Source organism: Notolepis coatsorum (assembly GCF_963971535.1).
Source record: "Notolepis coatsorum genome assembly, chromosome: 9".
Taxonomy (NCBI): domain Eukaryota; kingdom Metazoa; phylum Chordata; class Actinopteri; order Aulopiformes; family Paralepididae; genus Notolepis; species Notolepis coatsorum.
Window position 1 is genome coordinate 108,896,598 of NC_140173.1, and position 14,195 is coordinate 108,910,792.

General features: G+C 46.2%; 1 protein-coding gene across 1 annotated transcript in view; it reads right to left on the minus strand.

Moving 5' to 3' along the window:
• The window catches only part of slc1a4 (solute carrier family 1 member 4), a gene marked incomplete at both ends in the record, with an annotated part of 57,317 nt that overhangs the window by 16,649 nt on the left and 26,473 nt on the right, over positions 1–14,195 (minus strand). Inside the window, one exon of the mRNA XM_084321492.1 lies at positions 2,730–2,896. Coding sequence (XP_084177618.1) covers positions 2,730–2,896 — 167 coding nt within the window. The remainder of the gene's footprint in view (positions 1–2,729; positions 2,897–14,195) is intronic.

Here is a 14,195-nt window from a genome sequence, read left to right on the forward strand (position 1 = left end):
GGGGAATGTTATGAGGACATTACAGGAGAGGGGGTCATAATCGCTTATTTCCCAGGAGGCTCAGCGGAGACATCCTGCAGCGTGGTGTCACTTTGAATAATGTCCCCTTTGTGTCTGATTTGTTTTTACAGCTTCCCTACTACATCGGGTAACTTTGAGGACAAGCACCTTTCCTGGATGCAATGAGGAGACTGACTCCTCCTCTTTCTATCCTTACAGATTGTAATAATAATAATAACTAGACAATTCCGCGCGGGGGAAATTGAGAAAGTGTGGGTGATGCCTGTGCACCGCCGGCCAACGGGGGAGAGGGTCTCTCGCGAGTCTCTATGACAAATGGTTCAAAGGATACAAAAAGGGGGCGTGGCCTAATGATCGGGGGAGTGGTCAACATAGACCATTTGAAGATCGGACTTTTCCGAGTTTTAATTTTTTTTTGGATTTTTTTCGAGTTTTCCGAGTTTTCGGATTTTTCCGGTTTTCAGACTTTTCCGAGTTTTTGAACTTTTTGGGATTTTTGATGTTTCCGAGTTTTCCGAGTTTTTGAACTTTTTCGGATTTTTGATGTTTCCGAGTTTTCGGAATCTTCCGAGTTTTACATAACGTTAGTTTACAAAACATGACCTGTCTATATAACGTTGAGGAACAAATTATATAGACGGGTAATGTTTTGAACAACTAACGTTACATTTAGAATGGAATGAATACATGGGTCGGGAAAGATAGTTAGCTCAAAGCTATTCCGGCCAGTTTATCAACTTCCTGTCATTTAGAAATATGATTTTATAGTGAAAATCATTACCAAAACGTCCGGAAAAACCTAACGGGAGCATTATAGACGGTCATACAAATGTACAAATGCTATAAGGTGGCAAGAAATGCACTATAAACAATACTTTGCGGCGTCGTTTCTTGCGCTAGCCTCTTGTTAGCCAGCATTAGCCTTAATAGCTTTGAGCTAAGGATCTTTGCCGATGCATAAAGTATTGTTTATAGTGCATTTCTTGCCACCTTATAGCATTTGTACATTTGTATGACCGTCTATAATGCTCCCGTTAGGTTTTTCCGGACGTTTTGGTAATGATTTTCACTATAAAATCATATTTCTAAATGACAGGAAGTTGATAAACTGGCCGGAATAGCTTTGAGCTAACGGATCTTTGCCGATGCATTCCATTCTAAACGTAACGTTAGTTGTTCAAAACATTACCCGTCTATATAATTTGTTCCTCAACGTTATATAGACGGGTCATGTTTTGTAAACTAACGTTATGTTTAGAATGGAATGAATACATGGGTCGGGAAAGATAGTTAGCTCAAAGCTAATCCGGCCTGTTTAACCACTAGCTTCGGTTAGCTAATGCTGGCTGAGCAAGGAAACTAACAGTAAACGTTTTTACATGAAATACAGCCCAAAAACCCTGCTGACAAACGTTTGCTTATTAAATACATTCTATACTATAATAATACAAACGTTTCATTGCCTCTCTGTGACGACAAAGTTGTTTAAATAAGGGGAGAAAAGTAGCTAAAACCAATGTATTTGGATGGGACAGGAAGTGCTATTGGCAACCGGAAGTCAGCCGGAAATGGCTACATTCAGATTGTGCAAGTGGAGAATTGGCAGCTCAGCCACGAGCCACACAGCTGAACCAATCATGAGTGAGCCACAGGTGACGCAATTACTATGACTTGCATTTTCTATCCAATGCATTTCTATGGAGGCAGATGCATGACTGCATTGTCACGTTGATTAAAAGAAAACTATAAGAGATGAAGCGTTGTGACGCGCACATGAGCACTACAACGAGTAGGCGAAGGGTTGTGTGCGATATTGTGGCATTCGTGCGATATTGTGGCACTCCTTCGGCGATCGGAACAGAAGGCTAAAAAAGAGTTAGAAAAAAGCGATTCCTAGAGTGGATTTGCATGGCGGTCAATGGGGAGGAGAACCTTCAAAGAAATGGTCGTCAGTTGAGATATAAATGTCCAATTCCATTTATTTTTCTTTTGTGAGCGGGCTGACAGCCGTGTCATCGTTTTGATGTGTTTGTTTTATTTCTACGTCCAAAATTGAGATCACACTCGCAATTCACCCAAGGTAGGGGAAAAAAGATTACACCGAAATGTTACCGTTTAAAGTCGATTCGTAGCCAGACGGTGCGGTGAAACTTTTACGAGTTCGAAGACCGCTTTTGCCATAGGCAAGCCGCTCGTTTTGATACCTTTCACGTGTATGGGGCGCGAATGCTCTGGCACGAGCGGTGTTGGCAAAATCGGTGGAATAAAGAAGAAATAAAAAGAGTATAGATATCTATAGTGTGGGTGGCAACCTGGCTTCGCCAGGTCACCCACACTAATAATAATAATAAACTTTATTTGTATAGCACCTTTTATACAAGAATTGCAGCCGAAAGTGCTGCACAGCAGTGAAGTAGACACAACATAGCCATAGGCATACAATTGAATACAAAATAAAAAGGTTGTAATAGATTTCTGTGTTAAAATGTCCAACCCCAAGAGGGGTTCCTGCACAGGTCCCACCCACCTCCAGGGTCTGAGGCCCCACTTGTATTGGGAATCGTGCAGTTTCAATCTTATTAATTATGATAGATTTCTGACTTTTAGAAAGCGAGTAAGTTAGTGGCATTGCCGATCTAACCCTCCAGAAATACAGTTTACCTCCCAAAGGGGCGTGACGTGATCGGGGTCATTATGGGACCACTTACCACATGATCCAGGACACCAGCACCATGGTGGCTTCATTGAAGGCGTTGAAGAATCGAATTAGTTCCTCGCCCTCCTCTCCCAGCTTGCGCAGTGCCACGCCGAACACCATGGCAAACAGCACCAGGCCCAGGATGTTCATACCATCTGTCTCCGTGCCAATAGGGACCTACAGAAGCAGAGATACGAAGACACAGAGGAACACATCTATAACAGAGTCTGGGCAGGAACTGACTGTATAGAAAGAAAGAAAGAAAGAAAGAAAGAAAGAAAGAAAGAAAGAAAGAAAGAAAGAAAGAAAGAAAGAAAGAAAGAAAGAAAGAAAGAAAGAAAGAAAGAAAGAAAGAAAGAAAGAAAGAAAGAAAGAAAGAGAAATTCTAAGGTGTACTATTATTGATTTGATGTCTTATTGGTAGTATGAATAAAAGTGTTTGAGCTGCACTGTGTGGTTTTTGGGATAAAAGAAAGAAAGAAAGAAATTCTAAGGTGTACTATTATTGATTTGATGTCTTATTGGTAGCATGAATAAAAGTGTTTGAGCTGCACTGTGGTTTTTGGGAGGAAAAGGGACTCAATCATTTGAGAATTCTTAGGATTATTATTACGGTATGTCATATGTCATCATAATACCAAACAGAATATTATCAAACATTGGCACCTTGCATGGTCGCCTCCGCCGTCAGTGTGTGAATGTGTGAGTGGAATGGGTGAATGTGGGACCTAAGTTGTAAAGCGATTTGGATGAAAGCGCTATATAAATGCAGTCCATTTACACACACTCTCACGCTCTCTCTTTCACTGTGTCACACACACACACACACACATATACATGTCATCTACAATGCCAACCATCCTCTTACAACGGAGAGCGCCAGGACAACAGCCCAGCGGCACTCTGGGAGTCTGTGCTCGGGGCTCTGCTAGGTGCTGTTTGTTCCTCCACCGTCCTCATAGCCAGACTGCCAGCAGGCAGGTCACACTGACCTCACCGCTGGGCAACGGCTCAGTGTGACACCAAACAGAGAGCGAGAGAATGCTGTCCTGGATAGAAAATACATGTTTCTTTCTTTCCTGTGTTTTCTCTGAATTCTGAGAGCTCCTTCGGTTTCCATAATGATCAATAGAAGAAGAAGATTATTTGATTGTTAATGTAGACAAGACAATTGAAATTTGTCTTTTCGCATATCCCTCCAAGTTACACATACACACAGTCCCCCACACGTATGCATTTCATCAGAGAGGTCAGAGCACAGGGTAGCCTGGAGCAGTTTTGGGGTTCAGTGCCTTGCTCAAGGGCAGGATACTGGGCACCGTAGATGTATTACCAGCCACCTTTCAATCACCATCTCACAGCCGGAATACACCTTCCCGTCGGGGATCGAACGGCCTCTTTACCTCTAGGCCATCCTGCCTTTAACGATAGCCGTTGTTAAATCATCTTCAGAGTGTTTCTTTCTCAGGATTCTCTCTCACATGTGGTATTGTACAGCTGACAGGGTTACTGATACCACTGGTAGATTGATGGTTGAATGGTGGCGTGCTGGGTAGAAGGAGGAGTTACTGCCTGGGTTGATAAACGTCACTGAGACGCATGTGTGTCTGTTCAAGGACAGAGCAGTACATGAGGCGAGGGGAAATAACCCACACGCTGCTAGGTGATGAGGATAAATCCCATCGAAGCCTGTGGCTTCGAAAGGAGATCTTTTTAAAAGATTTTATTGAACATCCTGAAAATGAAGTTACTCACTGTGTCTTTATAGCATGCCAAATTTAAACATGCCTATCTATCTAATTATTAGCCATGTTAACTAGTCCCGTAGACCGGAGCCAATGTCCTCCATTAGTGCTTTCCACCATGTCTAATCAGTATCTTCATACCCATGAGTGACTGCACTCTGTCCTCTACAGTATCTGTTTACCCATTTAGAAATCATGTTCCGTCTCGGTTAATATCCGATAACAGACCAAAGATCTGACTCAGAGCAAACACGCTGTCCGGAGACCCAAGGATCGAACCGTGGCTGGATTTTCTCTTTTCTGTCCGATGTCTATTTGTCCTACAGCCTTTTATCTAGATGCACAGTGTAAACCAAAGGGCAGGGTGGAAACTCTCTTTACTCAAGTACTTAAGTGCAGCTTTGAGGTACCAGTATTTAAAGTGCTTTAAGTGAGGACAGTGTAGGCTCACAAACATCATTTTGTGGAACAAGTACATCATTTAGTGGTTGAGTCTACGTGGTTCAGTAGGGTACTTTTTTTTGGTATTTAAGACACTATTCAGCAGGGGTATTTCTACTTTTAGTTCAGTAAATGAATTATGGACTTTGTCCACCACTTGCAGTGAGTTTCTCTTAGTAATTTTTTATTTGTTTATAATTATGGGGAAACCCTAAAAATCCAGGCATCTCATGTATAAACCCACCCCTACCTAAATCTGACCTTTCACCTCATTGGACCTCACTCCCCACCATAGCTGCCCATTGGATGCGGTGCATGATGCTGTAGGCTACATGAGATACCTGGTTTTTAAAATGTTTAAAGGGGAACTATTTTACTATTTCTTTCACTATTTGGGCACTTTTACACAATTCCTGTGAGTCTATGGAACACCTCTGTAATATATATATTTTTTTTATTCATTGTTTTGTATTTCTAATCAAGTCCTCAAAAACAGCATTTTTCTACCTCAAGATCTCGAGCTGTTTTGAGCTGATGTGGACTGGGGTGCAGGTGCTGGTGCCTGAGGAGCCACATTAACATGCAGCAGTGACTATATGACATCACATATAGGCACATTTTCAAACGACTCAGTTCAGTGAGGGTGAATATTGTGAGAGGAGAATTGGAAGAATGCGCCAATATGAGAATTTTGAGACATAGATCATATTAATATAAATTCACATAGCTAGGAAACAATGCTAAACACTCAAAAAGGCCATTTATAAGATAGTTCCCCTTTAAGTCATGATGTCGCAATATGCAGTCAATTCCAAACACAAAATTGTGAATTGCAATTGGCTACTCTAGGCAAATCCTAGACAACATGTCAGCATTGACTTTTGTGCTGCCATAATGTGCTCCTTCACTCCCTGTGTCGTCAGCACAGAGCGAATCTGTTCTGCCTCAGCTAGGTACATTATGGTCAGTCGATCTGTTACGGTTGGGTAGGTGTGTTGGACCCAGGTGCAGTGCAGAACAGACACGGCGAAAAGCAGATGTTGGTTCTCGAATTTGAGCACTGCTCTTTTCTTTTTTTTTACTTACATTTTTATTTGCAATTTTTTTAACATCAAAGACAATACAGTTAGTGACAAACTTATACAAAAATAATATCAAAAAACAAATAAAAGGGGGACAAAAATAAATAAAAATTTGTGACATGGGTTCATCGGTCCATACATTGTTTATTTACATTTCAATTTATTTTCTTGTTTCTTTTTCATTCTTCTGTGATGTCGTTTCCTTTCTTCCTATATTCCTCCCACTTTTCCCATTTTGACTCAAATTTCTCCTCTTGCAGCCTCAGCATATGTGTGATTCTCTCCATTTCCTGTATCCCCTCTATTATCTCTGTCCATTGTTCCTTTGTCTGTGCTTCTACCCTGTACCACAGTTTAGTCAATGCTTTCTTGGCTGCTACTAATAGTACCTTAATCAGATATTTGTCTTCTCCCTGAATTTCTTTCTGTGTTAAGTTCCCTAGGTATAGTACTTGACCTGTCTGGGGTATTTCATATCCTACTATTTCATTTATTATCCCTCCTATCTCCTCCCAGTAGTTTCTTATTTTCTGACATTCCCAGAATATGTGCGTGTGGTTCGCTACTTCTTGCCCACATTTTCTCCAACATGGCTTTTGTGTTGGCATGTAATTGCCCTGTATTTCTGGTGTTATAAAGAATCTAATTATGTTTTTCCACCCACACTTCCCTCCATATCCTTGATCCTGTGGTTGATGATTGTTGTATCTTGCATGTGTTATACCATTCCTCCTCTGTTATCTCTATTTCTAATTCTTTCTCCCACTTTTCTTTTATATACAAGGTTGTAATTTCCTTACTGTCCATTATTGCCTGATATAGTGCTGATATAACCCTCCCATTCCTTCCTTCATATGATTTTACCATTATCTTAATTATCCCATTCTGTTCTTTGTCTCTGTCTTGTTTTATTTCTTTGTTATAGTAATCTGTCTCTAATCTGTAAATAGCTAAAGTGGTCTCTATTCTAGTTCTATACTCTAGTCCGAATTTTTCTTTAAATTTTTGTAGAGTCTGCATCTCCCCTCCTTCTATCATTGTACATATTGCTGTCATACCCCCCCCCCCCCCCCCCCCCCCCCGTTCCCATCTTTTGAACCCGTGGTCGTCTATCCCTGGTTTGAATTTGTTGTCGTGTGTTATCCATCTCAGTATCTTGGATTCTTTTTCTAGCTTGTATTTCTTTACTATTGTGTTCCATACGTTTATAGTGCATTTGGTAATTGGGTCTAGTAGTTGTTCCTGTCTTCTGAACAGCTCACTATCTCCTATTAGTGCCTGCACTTTGAATCCCTCTCTTTTGGTTTCTATGTATTTCCATTTGCACCAGCATGCTACTGTTCTAAGCTGTGCTGCATAGTAATAATAATAATAATAATAATAATAATAATAATAATAATAATAATAATAATAATAATAATAATAATAATAATAATGGATTCAATTTGTACCGCACTTTATATTCGTGAGAATCTCAGAGTGCTACAGGAGATATAGACAAAAGTTAAATGAATAAAACAATTAAAAATTAATAAAAACAATTAAAAAGACTAACAACCAGTGAAATGGAAGAACCTAAGAGTAAAATAAAATAAAAATAATAATAAAATGAATAGAAGTAAAAATAAAAGTAAAAGAAAATTCAGGCAAAGCCTTGTTAAAAAGAAATGTTTTTAGGCCCCTTTTAAAAGCCTCGACGGATTGTGGTGCTCTCAGGTGGATGGGGAGAGCATTCCAAAGTCTGGGTGCGGCAGAGCAGAAGGCGCGATCGCCCATGGTGTGCAGCTTAGTCCTGGGGGCTTTGAGGAGGTAGGCTGTGCCGGAGCGGAGGGAACGTGAGGAGGACTGGGGGGTGAGGAGTTCCTTGAGATAGGCAGGGGCACAACCATGTACGCACTGGTGAGTGAGGAGGGACACCTTGTACTCAATCCTGTGTTCCACGGGGAGCCAGTGAAGGGATCTGAGGGTGGGGGTGATGTGATCATATTTGCGCACCCTCATCAGGATCCTAGCAGCGACATTCTGGATGGTTTGCAGTTTTTTAATGCTTTTACTAGGGATCCCGATGAGGAGTGCATTGCAATAGTCCAGCCTGGAGGAAACAAAAGTGTGGACGAGTTTCTCGGAATCTGCCAGGGTGAGTGAGGGGCGGAGTTTAGTGATGTTTCGGAGGTGAAAGAAAGAGGTCTTGCAGAGGTGTTTGATGTGTGTTTCATATGTGAGGTGGGGGTCCATTTTCACGCCCAAGTTGGTGACAAGGGTGGAGAGGGGAATGTCCTGACCGGAGAAGGAGATGGTGGTGATGGTGGTTGACCGGACCTGGTGTGGGGTACCGATCAGCATGGCTTATGTTTTGGAACTGTTGACCTGGAGAAACCTGTGGTTCATCCACGCCTTAGTCTCCTCCAGGCAAGCGGTCAGTGTGGGGGGTGATGAAGGTGATGATGGTGTGATCCGGATATATAGCTGGGTGTCGTCAGCGTAGCAGTGGAACGACACACCGTGCCGGCCGATGATGCGGCCGAGGGGGAGCATGTACAGGGTGAACAGCAGGGGGCCGAGGACGGATCCCTGGGGGACACCGCAGGTGACAGGGTGGTTGGAGGATGTTGTGCCTCCAAGGGAGACACACTCAGTTCGACCAGCCAAGAGGGACTGGAATAAGCCAAGGGCTAGGTCGCGGAGTCCGACATTGGAGTGGAGACAGTCCAGTAAGATGGGATGATCCACCGTGTCGAAGGCTGCCGATAGGTCAAGAAGGACCAGAATGGATGGGGTTCCAGCATCCGCCGCCATCAGTAGGTCGTTGGTTACTGTTGTGAAGGGCCAGATTAAACCGAATATATATATTTATTTATATATATATATTTAATTGTATTTGTATATTCTCTAATATTCCCTGATATCCCTTGTATATTCCTAGTACAATATGCATTGAATATCCATTCTAGCCTACTGAACATCCCATAATAGTCTCCATTCTACTATTGGTCGAGACCTTGGTGCCAGGCTGCCATACCCCTCAGACCCAGTTCAAACGTACCGCTCGACATGTACGAACAAGTCCTAGTTCCGCGTAGGAATTTGGCTACCGCACCACTAATGGGACTATTTGTTCATAGTGCGTATATATACTGCGCTACTAAAGTAGGACTTTCTTTTCAGTCCAGTTTCTTACCCTCCAATAGAGTCACAGACGTAAAGCCTCCCCGCGATGCCACGTGTGGGAGTAAGGCCAAGTTCGGCCTACCATCGGTATTGAGACATCGTGTATATTAATATTTGAATAGTCATATTTGGCACTATATCGTCGAGTTGGACGTAGTCTATTAAGCTAATAATAGTCTGTTAATATATAGTGCTTCGTGCGGTGAGAATACTACCGTAGTCAGTACCCCATCGTTTCGGGCAGAGAACTGGCTGCTTACCCAGGGTGGTTGACCCTATGTGAAGCTGCACCCGAGGAGCCCCAGAGCCGACGAGCGAGTGGACCTGTATACCGGATTATTCTACCGACGACAGCCCGCCTTCCCAGGCACGGATTATGCTTTGGATACTTTGATTATTCTATGGATAAAGACCCCCGACACTACCGTGTGTTGGAACCCCCCCCCCTGGAGAGGAAGCAAGGTGAGGAGACGCTCTGCAAGACGAGGTCTCTCCACATCTCTCCCCCGTGGACCGGAGAGAGCCGGCCCACAAAGAGTCCACCTGCTTTCATCTGTGGTCCAAGGATCGCCGGCGCATTGAACGGCACTACAGTGGGTTCTCCTGGGATACCCTTGGCCGGACGAGGCAGCTGGATTCTACCCCCCCCCCCCCTCCTACTCCTGTCGGCTTACAAGCGACCGGATTAACCCCCTCTAGTGTATCCAGCCTATAATCATTAAAGTATCATTGCTGTTATTCCTTAACTATTCCAGGTCGTATATTTACCACCTGCGCCTTCAGAGATTGGACATTATCTATTGATATACCGACGAATACTCCTTGCCATAAAAGTGCATACTATTTCAATTCATAAATGTAATTAAGTGATTAAGTGCTTATTCTACACACCATCGCTGTGTAGGAAATAAAGACCTGTTTCTAATTCGTACATTTGTGTTGGATCCGTTTCATCTACGTGAGAGTGTTCATGATAATATATTTATGCCGTGTACTGGGTGGCCGAATATTAAGTACAAAGGTAGTGGTAGTAAGTATCATATCTAGTAATACAGTCAGGGAATTGTACCCCTCAGTTACAATTGGTCCTTCGAGCCGGAGGGTAATTAGTGTAATATTAATATAGTGTTATTAATATTGAAATGGCCTATGATGAACACTCCACGAAACGATCCTCCTAACCAACGCCCGCAGCGCGAACGACGGCTCCCTCAGTACTTAGAGGCTTACGCTGTCAGTCAACAACCTAGTCTTCTACTAACAGTAAACGCGGTAAAACTAGAAAGTAAAAGTATGTCTAACCCCAACGCCCAGACTACCCCGACCATAGAGGCCCCTACGGGCTCTAATGTAACTGACCAAGTTCACGGTGGGGACCAGTGGGAACCAGACATGACTTCACACCCCGCCAATACTGAAGAAGTAGTCCCCGATGAGTCCCGGGAGGAATACAACGCTACCGAGAGAGAACTCGGCACGGAAGAAGACGGGGAGAGCACCGTGGAGATAGAGCTCCAAGGCTCCGCAAGGAGTACCCCGAGGGAAGGCTCCCCTATACAACCGCCTTCTTCCAGCGAGGCAGAGAGGACCCTACAGCAGGCCTTCCTCATCAGCCTGAACGCCGCTGCTGAACGCGACCGACTGCAGATCCAGCAGCGAAGCGAACACGAGCAGATACGTCTAGAAATAAGACGCATTCAGATGGAAGAGAATGTGGCCCGAGAACGAGCCGGTGCTCAACGGGACGCAGCGCGCGACAGACAGCAGTCGCAACTAATAGAACAGCTGATCAGACGGACAACACCCTCTCCCTCCGCCAGAGGCTCCAGGAACTCGTCTAGACACACCTCCAGGGCGGCATCCCCTAGCCGAGTAAACAACCCTGAACTTGACCAACAGACGAGGTCTATACCCCCCACAGACCACCTCCCCCCACCGGTCCAAGCGAGACCTAGCAACCGGGAAGGAGCAGCATATCCTGTGGAGAGGCTAAACCAGAGACTACAAGCACTGGATGACCTAACTGAAGACGAAGAGGAAGAGGAGGAGAACCACGCCCGAAGACAGCACAGTACTCTACCGGACCAGGAGGTCCGGTACAGCCCAGGCTATACTCCCGCGGAGCTGCGCTACAGACCCCCGACTCTATACACGGGTGAGCACGACGCACGACCCGCACCGAGGAACAGCACCTGGACAAGCGGGCCATGGTACACTGCCAGTACCAGCCCATACCAAGGAGCGGGAGGAGACTCGCCTAGGAGGCCTCTCCCCCAACGCTCGCCGATGTATCCACAGTCAGCGTCATACATTGGCACGCCTATGGTACCCGACTTCACCCAAGAGAACCGGGCCCAGTATACAGAACTCCGCATGTGTCTGGAGACCATGTTGGTGGATGTATTGGATGAACGCCACAAATACGCCATCCTACTGCAGCACTTAAAGGTGCCCCACGCACATAATATAGCGCTCGCCTACGCGACTTCCACCACCCCATACACAGCAGCGCTGGTAGCATTGGACCAGAGGTATGGGCGCATATGGGATTACGTGATCCAGGAGATCCGACACATCGACCGCTTACCCCCAGCAATAGACAATCGAGCACTGGACGACCTGTCCATCAGAGTGCAGTCCCTGGTAGGGATGTTGGGAGCGCAAAGAGAGAAGGGGAAGTATGAACTTTACGCCAACTCAAATGTGGAAAGGATCCTGGAGAAGCTGCCGCCCGCTCGTCAGGAGCGCTTTAGGCGGCAGAGGGACCACAGAGACCCGAATGGCCCCCGAACCGAACCTCCTCGATCTAGCAGACTTCCTGGCGAGAGAAGTCAGCAGCCTACGGCTAGATACATTCGGACGGAGCACCCCTGGCTCCAGAGAAGGAACCAGACGACTAAATGATGGAAGAAGATCGGTGACTGTGATGCACCAATCGGAGTCAGTACCGAGCAGCAGGAGCCACAGTACCCCCTCCAGAACGGAGAAGTGGAAGATAGTGTGCCCCTACTGTGAGAAAGAACACTGGCTAGCGCAATGTGACTCCTTCCCCAAGCTGAACGCGGAGGAAGCAGGTCAATGGATAAAGTCCAACAAGCGCTGTTTTCGCTGTGCGCGCTCACACATGGCAGCCGAATGCCGCTTAAAGAAAAGGTGCACCAAGTGCGATGGAGCCCATCTGGACATACTTCACGACAGTAACAGACGGCGCCCTTCACCTGCACCATCCAGCCGCAAAGCGAGCGTCATGTACATCGATCCCGCCAGCAGCAGTGGAGCCCGAGTACTCCTAAAAGTAGTGCGTGTGACACTAAGCTACCAGAATAAAGTCCTGGACACTTACGCCGTCCTCGATGACGGGTCAGAGAAGACCCTGCTGCTCGCCTCCGCTGCGGCCCAGCTAGGGCTGCGGGGAAGCGAAACCCAAATGACAATTCGGACAATAAGACGAGATTTGAAGACGATAAAGGGCGAGAATGTCTCATTCTCTATCGCAGCAAGCGGCCAGCCTGAGCGACGGTACCAGATTGCAGACGCTTTCACCAGCCAAGAAATAGGACTGTCGCGGTACACATACCCCGTCGCCAAGCTGATGGAGAAATATGCACATCTGCGCAAGTTACCGATCCCGCTCATAGACAATGCTATGCCGACCCTGTTGATAGGCTCCGACCATGCAGACCTCATTGTCCCGATAGACCGGGTTCATACCGGACCCCGAGGCTGTCCTGCAGCAGTCGAGACCCGTTTGGGATGGACTCTCCAAGGCCCGCTCGCCAAATCTCTCAACCGAAGTACAGCCACTAGATGTCTCCACTCCCGAGTCACAGAGGGAGAAACCGCACTCCTGCAACACGTAGAGCGGCTATGGAGCTTGGAACAAATGCCCTTTAAGAATGGAAAGAAAGACATTCGCTCTAAAGATGACATTTACGCCATTCACCTCCTCGAGACAGGGACCAAGAGAGTCCCGGTCAACGGCGTGTTGAGATACGCCACGCCACTCCTGCGGCGAGAAGGAATGCCTACTTTCCACGCCAAGACAGACGCCATAGAACGGTACCTGCTGAACACGGAGCGGCGCTTAGCCAAGAACCCCGCCCAAGAGAGTGTATACCGCGCTGAGATTGAGAAGCTCATCACAGCGGGACACGTCACAAAGATGGACATTAAAGAGGCTGACCAGACCACTGAATCGTGGTACGTGCCCCACCACAAGGTCCATCACAACGGTAAAGACCGCATAGTATTTAACTGCAGCTACCAGATCGGATCCCAAAATCTGAATAAAGAGTTACTGCCCGGTCCCACACTCGGCCCCTCCCTACTCGGCGTTCTACTCCGCTTCCGCCAGGAAAAGGTGGCCATCAGCGGGGACATTAAAGGAATGTTCCTGCAGGTGAGATTAGTAGAGGCGGACAAGCCCCTGTTACGGTTCCTATGGAGAGAGAAGCCAGGAGATGAGCACCCAGCCATCTACCAATGGGAAGTCCTCCCCTTCGGAACGACGTGCAGCCCCTGCTGTGCGACATTTGCACTACAGAAACATGTAGCAGAGGACCCAGCAGCGGACGAAGAGATCTACACAGCATTTGTCCTCGCCCGCTCGAGAATAGCCCCACGCAAGCAACAATCTATCCCACGTCTAGAGCTCTGCGCAGCCCTAGCCGGAGCGCACCTAGCCACGCTCATCCAACGTGAGCTCACCATACCGGTGTCTAGAACAATCCTGTGGTCAGATTCCACGACGGTACTCGCCTGGATCAAATCGGACTCATGCAAGTACAAAGTCTTCGTGGGAGTCAGAGTCACCGAGATTCAAGACTTAACCGAAGAGTTAACCGGAGAAACAGAGTGGCGCTACGTTGATACAAAACAGAACCCAGCTGACGTCATCACCCGGGGGATGCCCCTGGATGACCTCACCCGTCGCAATGTCTACAGTGACGGCCCCGCATTCCTAAGACTCCCGGAAGGACAGTGGCCCATGCCTATCCCGAGGGAAGCAAGTCCAGAGGAGGTGGAAATTAAGAAGTCTGT